The sequence below is a fragment of the Elephantulus edwardii genome, unplaced genomic scaffold (assembly GCF_000299155.1).
Source record: "Elephantulus edwardii isolate Elephantulus edwardi_28Jun2011 unplaced genomic scaffold, EleEdw1.0 scaffold00357, whole genome shotgun sequence".
NCBI classification, from domain to species: domain Eukaryota; kingdom Metazoa; phylum Chordata; class Mammalia; order Macroscelidea; family Macroscelididae; genus Elephantulus; species Elephantulus edwardii.
The window spans coordinates 1,422,403-1,437,283 of NW_006400107.1; the positions used below are offsets into that span (position 1 = coordinate 1,422,403).

The 14,881-nt window shown below is 44.1% G+C and overlaps 1 protein-coding gene across 1 annotated transcript in view; it reads right to left on the reverse strand.

Annotated features, from left to right (window-relative positions):
- Positions 1 to 13,199, reverse strand: part of RMND5A (required for meiotic nuclear division 5 homolog A (S. cerevisiae)) — a 131,549-nt gene extending 118,350 nt beyond the window's left edge. Inside the window, exon 1 of the mRNA XM_006902012.1 lies at positions 13,058 to 13,199. Within this exon, the coding sequence (XP_006902074.1) occupies positions 13,058 to 13,199 (142 nt within the window). The remainder of the gene's footprint in view (positions 1 to 13,057) is intronic.
- Between the last annotated feature and the right edge of the window lie 1,682 nt (positions 13,200 to 14,881).

Sequence of the window (14,881 nt, forward strand, 5' to 3'; positions counted from 1 at the left end):
ATGAAATGTGCAAGGAGTTGGAGTCAGAAAATCAAAAGGGCCGAACTCGCTCAGCATTTCTTAAGCTCAAGGAACTGAAGAACAAATTCAAACCTTGAGTGGCTATAATCAAGGATGCTTTAGGAAGAATATTGAATTATCCTGGAAGTATTAAAAGAAGATGGAAAGAATATACTGAGTCACTATATTGAAAGGAATTGGCAGAAACAGAAGAATTTCATGAAACAACATATGTGCAAGAGCCTATGGTGATAAAGGAAGAAGTTCAGGCTGCTTTGAAGGAAATAGCAAAAAAAAAGGCCCCAGGAAAAGATGGTATACCAATTGACATATTTCAGCTAACAGATGTTTCCCTGGATGTGCTAACCAAGTTGTGTCAAGAAATCTGGAGAACAGCCACTTGGCCAACTGACTGGAAGAGATCTGTATTTGTTCCTATCCCAAAGAAGAGTGACCCAACAGAGTGTGGAAACTGTAGAACAATATCATTTATTTCACATGCAAGCAAGATTCTACTGAAGATTATACAAAAACGACTGGAACAGCACATCAGCAGAGAATTGCCAGAAGTCCAGGCTGGGTTTTGAAGGGGTCGTGGTACTAGGGATATTGTAGCTAATGTTAGATGGATCTTAACTGAAAGCAGGGAATACCAGAGGAATGTCTATCTGTGTTTCATTGATTATGCAAAGGATTTTGACTGTGTGGATCATAACAAACTGTGGCTGACTCTGAGAAGAATGGGAATACCAGAACACTTGACTGTGCTAATGAGGAACCTATACTTGGACCAAGAGGCAGTCGCCAGAACAGAGCAAGGAAACACTGCATGGTTCAAAATTGGGAAGGGCGTATGTCAGGGATGTGTCCTATCTCCATACCTTTTCAACCTGTGTGCAGAACAGATTATCTGGGAAGCTGGGCTCTATGAGAAGTGTGGTGTCAGGATTGGTGGAAGATTCATCAAGAATCTGCGTTATGCAGATGACACAACCCTGCTTGCTGAAATTGAGGAGGACATGAAGTGCTTGCTGCAGAGGGTCAAGGACTGCAGCCTCCAATATGGATTGAGGCTCAATGTCAAGAAGACAAAGATTCTCACCACTGGACCAATTGGCAGCATCAGGATGGATGGTGAAGAGATTGTGATTGTTCACAGCTTTAGTTTGCTTGGCTCCACAGTCAACACTCTCAGCATCAGTAGCCAGGAAATTAAAAGTCGTATTGCCATGGGAAAGTCTGCTGTTAGGGACCTCTCCAAAGTACTGAAGAGCAATGCTGTCTCTTTGGAGACTAAGGTGCGTCTGATAAAGGCTATGGTCTTTGCTATCACTTGTTATGCATCAGAGAGTTGGGCAGTGACTAAGGAGGACAGAAGGAGAATTGATGCCTTTGAGCTGAAAACAAACCGATTCATCCTGCAAAGAGGTAAACCGGGTGGCTCCCTGGAGGCAAGAACTCTGAGGCTCCATCTATCATACTTTGGACATGTTATAAAAGAGGGACCGGTCCTTGGAGAGGGACATCATGCTTGGAAGGGTGGAGGGACAGCACAAGAGGGGAAGGCCCTCTATGAGGTGGATTGATTCAGTGACTGGGATAATTGGGATCGGTGTGTCGGAGACAGTGCAATTGGCACAGGACAGAGCAGAGTTTAGGGCTGTTGTACATAGGGTCGCGATGAGTCACAAGCAACTCGACGGCACATATCAACAACCCACTCATGTTCAAACAAGGTGTTGTTCAGCTTCCAAAAGTACTGGGGTTTTTTCTCCTTTATGCTCCTATTAATTTCTAATTTTGTAGCATTGTGTTCTTAGAAGATGTTTTGTATTATTTCTGTTGGTTTTTTTGTTTGTTTGTTTTTTGGTTTTTTTTTTTAATTGATGCTTGCCTTGTGACCTAAAATGTGATCTATTCTGGAGAACATTCCATGCACACTGGAGAAGGTATACTGTGCTATTGTTAGGGTACATTAGCCTATAAATATCTATGAGATTGAGTTGGTTTATTGTGTGGTTTAATTCTTCACTATCTTTGTTGAGTTTCTTTTTAGTAGTCCTATCTTTTCTTGAGTCGTGTATTGAAGTCTTGAAGTACTATTGTAGTGCTATTTCCTTTTTCAGTTTTGTTAATGTTTGTTTTATATATTTTGCAGGTCTTTCATTTGGTGCACAGATATTTATTATTGTTATGTCCTCTTGTTCTATTGACCCTTTGAGCATTATTCCTTGTCCTCTGCAATGGTTTTTACATTGAAATTTCTTTTATCAGAGATTAATATTACTACTCCTGCTTTTTCTGGTATATTTGGTATACTTGTTTTCCACCCTTTTCTTTTTAGACTTTTTTTAATCTTCATTTTTCAGGTGTGTTTCTTGTAGACACATTGATGGATTTGGGTTTTGCTACTCTTTTTCTCTTCAGTGGTACATTCAAACCATTCACATTCAATGTGATTACTGAGAGGGAAGGTTTTATTGCTATCATTTTGCTGGGTTCGTTTTGGTGGTATTGCTAGTTACTTTGGTCTATCCTGCTTTCTGTGGCACTTCTGTAAGAATGAAGTCTCTCAGTGTTTCCTGCAACACTGGTTTTGTTTTTACAAACTCCCTTAGGTTCTGTTTTTCTGGGAATATCTTGATCTCTCCTTCATATTTGATGGACAGTTTCACTGGGTACAATATTCCTGGTTTACAGGCAGGCCAATACTTTTAACCCACTGAGCCACGAAGCTCCTGGCAACTGCTACCCTCAGGACACACCCTGCATCAGTTCCTTTAAATCTTTATTACCAGAAACATGCCTCCTTTTCATCACTATTCTGGCCTCTAGCCAAACTTTTAGCACAACTGTAAACCAATCTAAAACTGGTATCACTGGTTTCAAAGGCTATGTCTGTCCCATTTGACACTTCCTCTTCCCTAGTCTATTCCTTTGCCTGATCTGCCTTCATGGCTCCGTAAAACCCAAATCCTACTAGAGATTCTGGAAGCTGTCCCTTAATAGTGCTGGGCTACTACCCAATCTAGGGGGAAATCTCCCATTTTGTTATTGTTGTACAATCTTCAGCACTTTCAGAGAACTGCCAGAGGTTGGAAAGCACCACCATCTGCTATCTACCAACTTTTATAAGTATCACAGGTTTCAAGTACACAGCTGAGAGACAGGGCTCTCCAACAACTCTTTCCTAAACTAAAATTATGATAATTTTTCAAAGACTCCAAATGTCTTACAAGAGAAGAATTATAGCTTCTTCAAAATACAAATAATATCCCAAGCAAAACATCATTTTCAGCAATCCCAATTAAAAAACTCCATAGAAAATGAGGAGGATTTCCCGAAAGACACAAATCACTAAGCATTCAAACACTTGCTAAAATGCTGGCAACGGGAACCCACAGAGGCAGCTCAGACCACAGATATGGAGGTCTGCTCTGTGGAGTCTTGAAAACTCTGGTGCACAGTGCTATTGACACTCAGAGGCAACATCATCAATACAACCACATCACAAAAGTAATGGTGCGTTTCTCCCTCATTCACGTTATTAAGCAGAATTAGAAACTACATAAGAGAGAAAATAGCTTTCAGAATTTAATTTTATTATGTCAAATACTAAAATAATTTCAAATGTAGTATGAATCAACAAACTGTGGCTGACTCTGAGAAGAACAAGAATACCAAAATGTTTGATTGTGCTTATGCGAAACCTTTACTTGGACCAGGAGGCGGTCATCAGAACACAGCAAGGAAACATGTCATGGTTCAAAATCAAGAAAGGTGTATTAAAGGGATGTATCCTGTCTCCATACCTTTCAATCTATATGCAGAACAGATCATATGGGAGGCTGGGTTGTATGAAGAGGAATGTGGCATCAGAATTAGAGAAAGACTCATCAACAGCTTGCGTTATGCAGATGACACAACCCTGCTTGCTGAAACTGAGGAGGATCTGAAGTGCTTATTGCTGAAGTTCAAGGACTGAAGCCTTCAATATGGATTGAAGTGTAATATCAAGAAAACAAAGATTTTCACCACTGGGCCAATTGGCAGCACAGTGAAGAGATTGAGACTGTTAACAGCTTTAGTTTGCTTGGCTCCACAATCAATACTCTTGGTACCAGCAGCCAAGAAATAGACAAATTGCATTGGGAAAATCTGCTGTCAGGGAACTCTCTAGAGTACTGAAGAGCAACAATATCAATCTAGAGACTAAGGTGTGCCTGATCCAGGTCATAGTCTTTGCAATTGTTTGCTATGTGTCAGAGAGTTAAACTAGGGATGACAGAAAGAGAACTGATGCCTTTGAACTGTGTTGCTGGGGAAGAATATTGAATATACCATGGAATGCCAGGAGAACAAACATGTTCATCCTAGAGAGGGTGAAATCTGGCTGCTCCTTGGAGGCAAGGATTCTGAGGCTTCATCTGACATACTCTGGGCATGGTGTAAGGAGGGACCAGCCCTTGGAGAGGGGCATCATGCTTGGAAGGGTGGAGGGACAGAGAAAGAGAGGAAGACACTCAGTGAGATGGAATGACTCTGTGACTGGGGTAATGAGGGTAGGTGTGTCAGAGACAGTAAAGTTGGCACAGGATACAGCACGTTTCAAAGCTATTGTACAGTCACTATGAGTCACAAGTGACTTGATGGCACATAACAACAACAGCAAAAACAAATACGAATGAAATTGAATTCTGTAGTCTACAGATTAAATTGAACTCACTATTTGAATTATACTATATGAATTATAATATAGTTGGTGGCAGTGGTGATATTATATGCCATCAAGTGTTAACCATGACTAATAGCATCCTATGAATAGATCTGAACTTTGTTGTATCCTGCATCATCCTCGACAAACTCAAATCTACTGTTGTCACCTATGTCAATCTATTTCCTTGAATGTTTAATATTACAGTTGTTGTTAAGTGCTGTCGAGTCGCCTATGACTTCTATCTCTGAACCGTGTTGTATCCTGAACCAGTCTCACTCACTTCAACACACTTAATCCTACTGCCCTAGTTACTGTGTCAATCCATCTCATACGGGGTCTAACTCTCATGTGATATCCCTCCAACTTTCCAAGCAGTCCTGGCCATGTGGCCAAAGTATTTGAGACAGAGCCTCAAAATCCTTGCCTGTAAGGAGAAATCTTGTTTTACCCTCATTATAGTTGTTGTTGTTGTTATGTGCCATTAAGTCATCTGCTACCACCTTTTACCCACTCCCAAGGCTCTGGATTACTCCTCCACAGAAAGATTTCAATGCAGTACTAAAGGCAGAAAAGAAGCCTTTAGAGTCAGTCTCTGGAAGAGGCTTAGCTCAGGCCAAGGCAGCACTACTGTCTAGCATTCTCCCTAGTTCTTCACTGCCTACTGATGCTGTAATTAGCCCCCACACTGCCCTAGGAATGGCAAAACTCCCCACTGGCTCTGGCACCCAGTCAACACCTGACCTTCCTCAGGGCCTTAAAGCCTAACATTTTCTTTTGCAGCAAGTCTCCTGTGATGGCTGTTGTGTGCCATCCAATCAAATTGGAACTGGAACATAGAAGATGCTCCAGAGGGTTTTCAGAGGCAGTAAATGGCTTAGGAAAAGATTGCCCATCCTCCTTAGAAACTGCTGTTGGGTTTGAACTGTGTGCCTTTGGGATTGCAACGCAGCTCCTTACCACTAGGGCACCTTGCAAGTTTCCTACTTAGTTCTCCTATTTTCTTCCCCCAGGTTGACAAAAAGGGTAAAGAGTGGATTACATGACAGTGTGCAAATTAATTTATCAAGTGGGAATAAACCCCTTACAACAACTCACATCAGTCATGAATAAAGGCACGAGCATTAAGAAATTTGTATTTCAAAAATAAGATGGTAAATTAATTTTATATGAAAGAACTCCAGCTATAAAAGGGGACTTAGAGCAACTGGAAGATTTCAGGGTTCGTGGAATGACTATTTCCAGGACACCCACCAAGCAATCCCCTTAGGACGGTGTTTACAAACAGGAATAAGGGTGACTTGAGTATAAACTGTCAATGGGCATACTGATTACACCCCTCTTACAGATGATCTGTTCCCATCAACATCTCCCTTAAACACACTCATTTCATAATCTTGTTAACTCATAAAAAAGAAAGAAACAGGACTATCAATTTATTCTCAGAAGAGAACAGATCCTCTGGCCCACTTAAGGAGTACATCTGACAAAGGAAGCCATTCACCTGGTGGATGCAACTATGTGCCCTACAGGCTGAAAACCTACAAGCTCCCTACAATACATACTATGGGAGTCTCTAAGGTGAAAGGAGCAACCAGATCACTTTCTCAAATAGGTATATCTCAAAATCACTGCCTTGGAGTCAGAAATAACTCATAGCTGACCCTCCAGTGGGTATCTGAGGCTGTAAAGAGCAGGGGAGGAAACTGCCTGACTTGTTCCCAAAAAGTACTTGGGTGATTTGTACCTCCAGAGGTATGGCCTTTGGGTAAGCACCACAAATCCCTATCGACCAGGCCACCAGAGCTCCTGCACAGGCATAAAAGTCTTGACTATTTCCTTTAACCTGAAAATAGAGTTTCAAATTCAGTTTCCAGCAGAGTAACATTTAGAAAAGGTAATTAAGATTTGCATAAGTCACCATATTATTTTCAGAGAAGATTAGAATTAAATTAATTTCACATGCAAGCAAGATTCTACTGAAGATTATCCAAAAACGACTGGAACAACACATCAGCAGAGAACTGCCACAAGTCCAGGCTGGGTTTTGAAGGGCTTATGGTACTAGGGATATTGTCACTGACATTAGATGGATCTTAGCTGAAAGCAGGGAATACCAGAGGAATGTCTATCTGTGTTTCATTGACTATGCAAAGGCGTTTGTGTGGATCATAACAAACTGTGGTTGACTCCGAGAAGAATGGGAATACCAGAACACTTGATCGTGCTAATGAGAAACCTATACTTGGACCAAGAGACAGTCGTCAGAACAGAGCAAGGAAAACACTGCATGGTTCAAAATTGGAAAGGGCGTACGCCAGGGATGTGTCCTGTCTCCATACCTTTTCAACCTGTGTGCAGAACAGATTATCCGGCAGGCTGGGCTCTATGAGGAGAAATGTGGGGTCAAGATTGGTGGAAGATCTATCAACAATCTAAGATATGCAGATGATACAACCCTGCTTGCTGAAATTGAGGAGGACCTGAAGCACTTGCTACAGAGGGTCAAGGACTGCAGCCTCCAATATGGATTGAGGCTCAATGTCAAGAAGACAAAGATTCTCACCACTGGACCAATTGGCAGCATCAGGATGGATGGTGAAGAGATTGAGATTGTACACAGCTTCAGTTTGCTTGGCTCCACAGTCAACACTCTCGGCACCAGCAGCCAGGAAATTAGAAGACGTATTGCCATGGGAAAGTCTGCTGTTAGGGACCTCTCCACAAAGTATTGAAGAGCAATGGTGTCTCTTTGGAGACCAAGGTGCGTCTGATACAGGCCATGGTCTTTGCTATCACTTGTTATGAATCAGAGTTGGACAATGACTAAGGAGGATAGGAGAATTGATGCCTTTGAGCTTTGGTGCTGGAGAAGAGTATTGAAGTTACCATGGACTGCTAGGAAAACAAACAGATTCATCCTGGAAAGGGTCAAACTGGGCTGCTTCTTGGAGGCAAAGATTCTGAGGCTCCGTCTAACATACTTTGGACATGTTGCAAGGAGGGACAGGTCCTTGGAGAGGGACATCATACTTGGTAGGGTGGTGGGACAATGCAGAAGGGGAAGAAGGCCCCCTATGAGGTGGATTGATTCAGTGATTGGGGTAATCGAGATGGGTGTGTCAGAGACGGTGCGATTGGCACAAGACAGAGAAGAGTTTAGAGATGTTGTACATAGGGTCGCTATGAGTCGCAAGCGACTCGGGGGCACATAACAACAACAACAACGGATAAATTTGTCTTCACACTAAGAGTTTCAAAAGAAATACTTGTTTAAAAACCTAGACATGGTACACTTGTATTTCATGTTGTCTCTCAACTGGTAACTGCTTTTGGTCATTTAATCGTATTGCAAGGAATTAATGGCAATAAAAGCTATACCTAAAAAAGAAGAGATTTAAAAAAAAGCTATCCCAACATAAGATACACCCTCCTTGCCTTGCAAATGGCAATTTTATAAAACACAAGGTAAAATCTGAGTCCTAGAGATTGAAAAGAGCTTTAAGAGCTCTGGTGGCACAGTAGTAAGAAACAGCACTACAATCCCAAAAGCCCTGGGTTCAATTCCACTAGCTGCTCTGAGGGAGGATGGGCAATCTCCTCCCATGCGATTTACTGCCTCTGAAAACCCACTAGAAGGTCGGCTATGGGTCCTTTCAGACATTATAGAACACTGCAAAAGGATGAAAAAAAAGAAACACATGGAACTCACTCAGTCCAACTATGCATAGCACATTGTGAGGCTGATATTACTTACAAGAATAAACTCTTTGCAAAGTGTTTGTGTATCAATGCAATCAATTGATGTCTGAAATAAACTTCTGCATTGACAATTTCCCACAGTTATTTTATCCATATGAAATCACCCCTGAATTCTCAAAAACTAAGTTCACAGTCACAATCCCCTTCAATGAATGGAATTTCTCTTGTCATTTTTCCATCCATTTTCCTTACTCTGGGTGTCTGCTGTCTAAGGTTTATAATTCAAAATTGACTCTCCTAGCCAAAAGACTAACTTTTTTTTTTATGTTGAAGTAATTATCATATTAAGGAGAGAGAACACTATATAGATGAACGATAATATACAAATGAAGCATGTTAGCCTATCCACAAGGGGACTGGCCAGTCTCAACAATATGTAAGAGGACTGGCTAGTCTTACCAAGAAACTGAATAGCTCTAGCCATCACAATAGAACATCTGGCGCCACTGAAGAGAAAGCAAGAAAATGTAGAATGTCATTCCTTCTCCAGCTACACCTACAGAGGCAACATCTATGACCCAACAGGAGATTATGTGAGTTGGGACCTTGGGGGCCAGGGGTTGGGGGAGTCAGTAACAATTGGACTGAGAACTCTGTTGGACAAATAGGGTTGGGAAGCCAATAGTGACAGGCTTGAGAACTTGAAGCCACAAAGCTCGGGGCTGAGTTGCCTAAATGCACATTTCAGAAACTGTCTTTACTATTCTTAATCTGAATTACAACCTATTGACTTATGTGCGCTATCACATCAAATTCTGTACCCAGTAAACAGTAAGACTGGTGTTGAGATGAGTAGATAAAGGTGCATGAACGTGGAGGATATGTCTGACTTCATTGGGAATTGGTTTGTGTTATTAATAATGTTGATGGGGGCAGTTCCCCTTTAAGAAGTTTGTAAATGTCAGATATGGCCATCTGCATGTGGCCCTTGCTCTTTGTACACTCACAAACAGATCTGTCCCAGGGATTTAAAAAAAAATGTTCTCTCCATCTTTTAAGTTTTTGGCCCTCTCAGCCTTTATTGTTAATTGAAATATGTCAATTGGTATACCATCTATTCCTTCTTTTAATACTTCCTGGATCATTTAACATTCTGATGGTATACCAATTGACATATTTCAGTTAACAGATGCGGCCCTGGATGTGCTCACCAAGTTGTGCCAAGAAATCTGGAGAATGACCACTTGGCCAACTGACTGGAAGAGATCGATATTTGTTCCTATCCCAAAGAAAGGTGACCCAACAGAATGTGGAAACTACAGAACAATCTCACTGATTTCACATGCAAGCAAGATTTTACTGAAGATAATCCAAAAACGACTGGAACAGCACATCAACAGAGAACTACCAGAAGTCCAGGCTGGGTTTAGAAGGGGTCGTGATACTAGAGATATTGTAGCTGATGTTAGATGGATCTTGGCTGAAAGCAGGGAATACCAGAGGAATGTCTATCAGTGTTTCATTGACTATGCAAAGGCATTTGACTGTGTAGATCATAACAAACTATGGCTGACTCTGAGAAGAATGGGAATCCCAGAACACTTGATCGTTCTAATGCGAAACTTATACTTGGACCAGGAGGCAGTCATCAGAACAGAGCAAGGGAACACTGCATGGTTCAAAATTGGGAAGGGCGTACGCCAGGGATGCATCCTATTCTCCATATCTTTTCAACCTGTGTGCAGAACAGATTATCCGGGAGGCTAGGCTCTATGAGGATAAATGTGGGGTCAAGATTGGTGGACGATTTATCAACAACCTGCGTTACGCGGATGACACAACCCTGCTTGCTGAAACTGAAGAGGACCTGAAGCGCCTGCTGCAGAGTGTCAAGGACTGCAGCCTACACTATGGATTGAGGCTCCATGTCAAGAAGACAAAGATTCTCACCACTGGACCAATTGGCAACATCAGGATGGATGGTGAAGAGATTGAGATTATATACAGCTTTAGTTTCCTTGGCTCCATAGTCAACCGTCTTGGCACCAGCAGCCAGGAAATTAAAAGGCGCATTGCCATGGGAAAGTCTGCTGTTAGGGACCTCTCCAAAGTACTGAAGAGCAATGGTGTCTCTCTGGAGACTAAGGTGCATCTGATACAGGCTATGGTCTTTGTAATCACTTGTTATGCATCAGAGTTGGACAATGACCAAGGAGGATAGAAGGAGAATTGATGCCTTTGAGCTGTGGTGCTGGAGAAGAGTATTGAGAATACCATGGACTGCTAGGAAAACAAACAGATTTGTCCTGGAAAGGGTTAAACCGGGTGGCTCCTTGGAGGCAAGGATTCTGAGGCTCCATCTAACATACTTTGGACATGTTGTGAGGAGAGACCGGTCCCTCTATGAGGTGCATTGCTTCAGTGACTAGGATAACTGGGATGGAAGTGTCAGAGACAGTGCAATTGGCACAGGACAGAGCAGAGTTTAGGGCTGAGTCATAAGCAACTCGACGGCACATAACAACAACAACAACAGCCTTTATTAAAGAATCCTTGAGTCTCCTCTCATTGGTGCGTAAATCATAATTTCCCCCCCTTAAAACTGTAACAGTCAGACCTGTTTTAACAATGCCATGGAACTGCAAATATAGAAAGTCTGTGACTCCTCATAACCAAACAGCTGTAGACCAGCCACAGCCAGCACTTCTGCCTTCCGCAGAGCAGGAGAATCTCAAGGTCATGGTTAAATTCTATAATCTTCTTTCTATAGATCATGAGTTTTCTCCTCTCCTCTGTAGATATGGTATCAGCAATCAGTTTTTAACATTCGTTTCCTCTCAAACTGCATCCCTCCATGTTCAGCCACTACTGTTATGTGCAGTTGAGTTAAAACCAACTCATCACCTCCAGTTTTCAGTCTATAAAACACAAGGGAGGAGGCTGACTATTTTTCTCCTACTGAGTAGCTGGCAGATTCAAACTCCCTTACTTATGTCCGGCCATACAACTCCTCTTACAGTAGGCCACCAGAACTCCTAGTAAACTTTTAAGTTTTTATCTTCTTAAGCCCTTCAGATCTATCTCACATGTCTGAAGCCAAGCTCATCAGAACCTTCCCAATAATTCACACCACTCCTCCTCCACTTCCACATCTACCAACTACATATAAACCAAATAAGTCAGCGAACAGCCTCTAAGGTTTGCTGGATCCTCAGTTCTAACATTTCAAATCCCTTTTTTGTAACCCCATTCCCACTATTGTCACAGATGTGGTCCTTCTCCACAGCTCAAATGTGACCTCTGTGACTGAATGCAGTATTGTTATCACTCACTTGCCACTGACCAGCACTGTTAACAGAAAAACAGTCCTGGAAAAGAGAAGATGAGGAGCAATGGTGGCCCAGTGGGAAGAAGCTGCACTGCAGTCCCAAAGGCAAGTGGTTTGAATCCACTAGCTGCTCCAAGGGAGAAGAATGGGCAATCTTCTCCCATGGGATTTACTGTCCCTGTGAACCCACTGGAAGGTCAGCTATGAGTCAGTTCTTACTCAACTGCCCACAGCATAAGAATAAAAAGAGGGACAAGACACTTCACTGCCAGTTCTCCTTCCATCTTAACCTGCAGCATTATCCCATCTCTCCCCAGCTACCCAATCTTTCCTTACATTAAATTTCTCTTCTGACTCAAGTTGCCCTTCAAGCCTCTTAAATCCACTAAAGTCCTTTACTTCATTATCTGAAAGATCACTGTAACTCTGTCCTGACAGATGTGGGATACCTTTCTGTGCTTTTATTTTTCATCAGTATCATTAAAAATATCATCATCTTTGAACATCTCCAAGGAAACACCTGGAAATGATTACAAGCTGCAACACTGTATGCAACGCTGGTGGAAACTAGATGTCAGTAAGAATACCAAGTTTTTGAGGTTGTTTAAAAGAAGGGTGGGAGATGCTTTCCAAATTAGCTTGCACACGTTAAAAGTATCAAGGCCTACAGTAACAACGAACTAACCTAAATAAAACAACTATTGAAAATCTGTTTTTCTGAACGGAAAACAAGCAAACTCTTAAGTAGAAAAGGCAAATCACAAAGAACTGAGCCACAGTTTGTCTCTAGAGATGTTGCCTGTCTTTCGTGGTCTGATCACAGGCTTAACATTCGGAAGTAGATAGTTTCCAGGAATGAAGGAAAGAGTGCAGGGTTCCAGAAGGGCTGCTTAACACGGTAGTCAAACGATGAAGTTGCAAGAGCCACTGCTAAGTTCAATTTACAGCTAATTCTCGACTTTCTATTAATATTGATAATAAAACGAAATCCACTAGCCAATTACTTGGAGAGGAGGGCTGGGCTGCCTGCACAGACCCTCCTACTACCCAGACATGCAGTTCATTTGCTGGCCAACCTGCAACCAGCGCCGCTGCGGGGAAGTGAGTGCCTGGAAGGGGATCCAGGAATTGGCTAAGGACTGAACCCCACGCACATTTAACCCACTGACACCTGGGGCTCCGATCGGGTTTCTGGGCGGATTCTTAACTCTTACGTTAGTGAAAGCACAAGGCAAAATACGGCCAGAGAAGAATGCAGCCACAAGAGTACGGGGTCTCGGGTGCACGGGGGCCTGGGTCCCCGTGCCGCCTACCGTGGCTCTGCAGGATCTCATGCTTGAGGCCGCCCGTATAGTCGATGAGTTCCTCCAGGCCGCGCTCGCACAGCTGCCCGTAAGCTGAGAACTTGTGCAGCACCTTCTCCAACTCACGCTCCACCGTCACGCACTGATCCATCCCGGAGGCGGCAGCGCTCGGCTCCCCGGAGCCCGGGTCTTCGCAGCTGTTCAGCCTGGGCCCTACTGGGCCCACGTCCTCCTCCTCGTCCCCCAGTCGTGCGGTGCGGGCGGCGGAGGCGGACGAAGAACCAGAGCGCTAGCCGCGGCGCCAGGGGAGACCCACATAGCCGAGGCCCGCCGGCCCCATGACGCCCCAGCCCTCGCGCGTAGCCGCTGCTCCGGCTCGCCCTCCTCCGGTCCGAGTCCCGTATCCGCGCGCGCGGTGCTCCGCTGCCTGCGTCGGCAACACCGATTGTTTTTGTTTTCACGGGAACTGGCCGATGACCTGGTTCTCCCGGGCAGCACCAAACATCGGCGTCGGATGGGGGTAGCCACCCCAGCTAGGAAGGCGACGACGTAGGCCGTACCAACAGCACGTTCACAGGGGAGCAGCAACGGCGTCAGCACACGCCGCGACTCTAAAGTCATCGGCCGCACCTTGTGACGGGAGCGGAGGGAGGAGGGTAGGGGCGGGGCCGGGAGCCTATTGGTCGGAGAACCGAACAGGCAACTTCGAAGATCTCCGAGCGCTCGGAGAACGCGCTTACTACGCAACCCGTGAAAAAAAAAAACCCTGGGGTGGGGAGGCTGCTCCCCCGCCACGCCCCCTAGAAACAAGAAAACGGCCCAATGGGCGCAGGGAATATGTAGGAAACGAATATTCTCCAATCGCTGTTCTAGGCTTAAACCTTCAGCCAATCGCTATTGAGGGGCCAAACCAAAGTTTTTGCTGTTGGAAGGGGTGATTTGGACTGTGTGTCAGCTTGGAGAGACCATTCTTCTCTAGAGCAGGAAGAGAAACGTAGCAAAACTGAGATTTCTTTTCCTTAAGGCATTATCTTTCCATCACTTATAAAGGAAAGGAATGTCGTCATTCTGAAGTCGCTGAAAGTAGAAGAGCTACTCCAAACGGGAAGGTAAACCAGGCCGCGGGGCGGAGATACAAGCAGGGCCCGTGGTGGGAATGAAAGGTGAGGCTGATGCTGCCGCCCAGGGGAATTGTCTGCGACCTCAGTGTTAACCTTGACCTCAGTGTTGACGCTTGCAACACTTAGAAGTCACGTTGTCACTGTCTCGGATTTCAGACCTTAACCCTCCGTGTGGTTGGTGCCTCTCTCTCCTCCTCAGCCCTCAGTAGCTCCAGACTGTAAAGAATGTCCAGAACATGCTGCGTAGAGCCTGATGGCTGGAGACACCACAGCCTGGACCCTTCAGAGAATAGAATAGCTTGGACGCTGCTACTTAGAAACTTATCATCTTTGGGGCTAATGGCGTCCAGAACCCTGGCTCTCCATGAGTCAGCCGAGTTTGAGTTTTGTTTTGTTTTGTTTATTATTGCCTGCCAGACTAGGCCTTACCTCAGTGCCTTGTGCTTCATTATTCTCTGGCCTGTCTTATTCTGAAGCTCCGCACTCCCCTGCGGAGGGGACTTCTGACTAAGCCAGATTGGTGTCTCCACCTCACCTCGTTCTATCTCCTTTGCTGCAGTAGAGTTATTACAGTGTACATTATACTGGGTTGTTGTAGTGTACCCTAGAGTCTGAACCGACCTATAGCTGACCCTCTGGCGGGTTTTCAGAGGCAGTTAATAGCACCTGGGAGGAGACTGACCATCCTGCCACAGAGCAGTTGGTGGCCTCG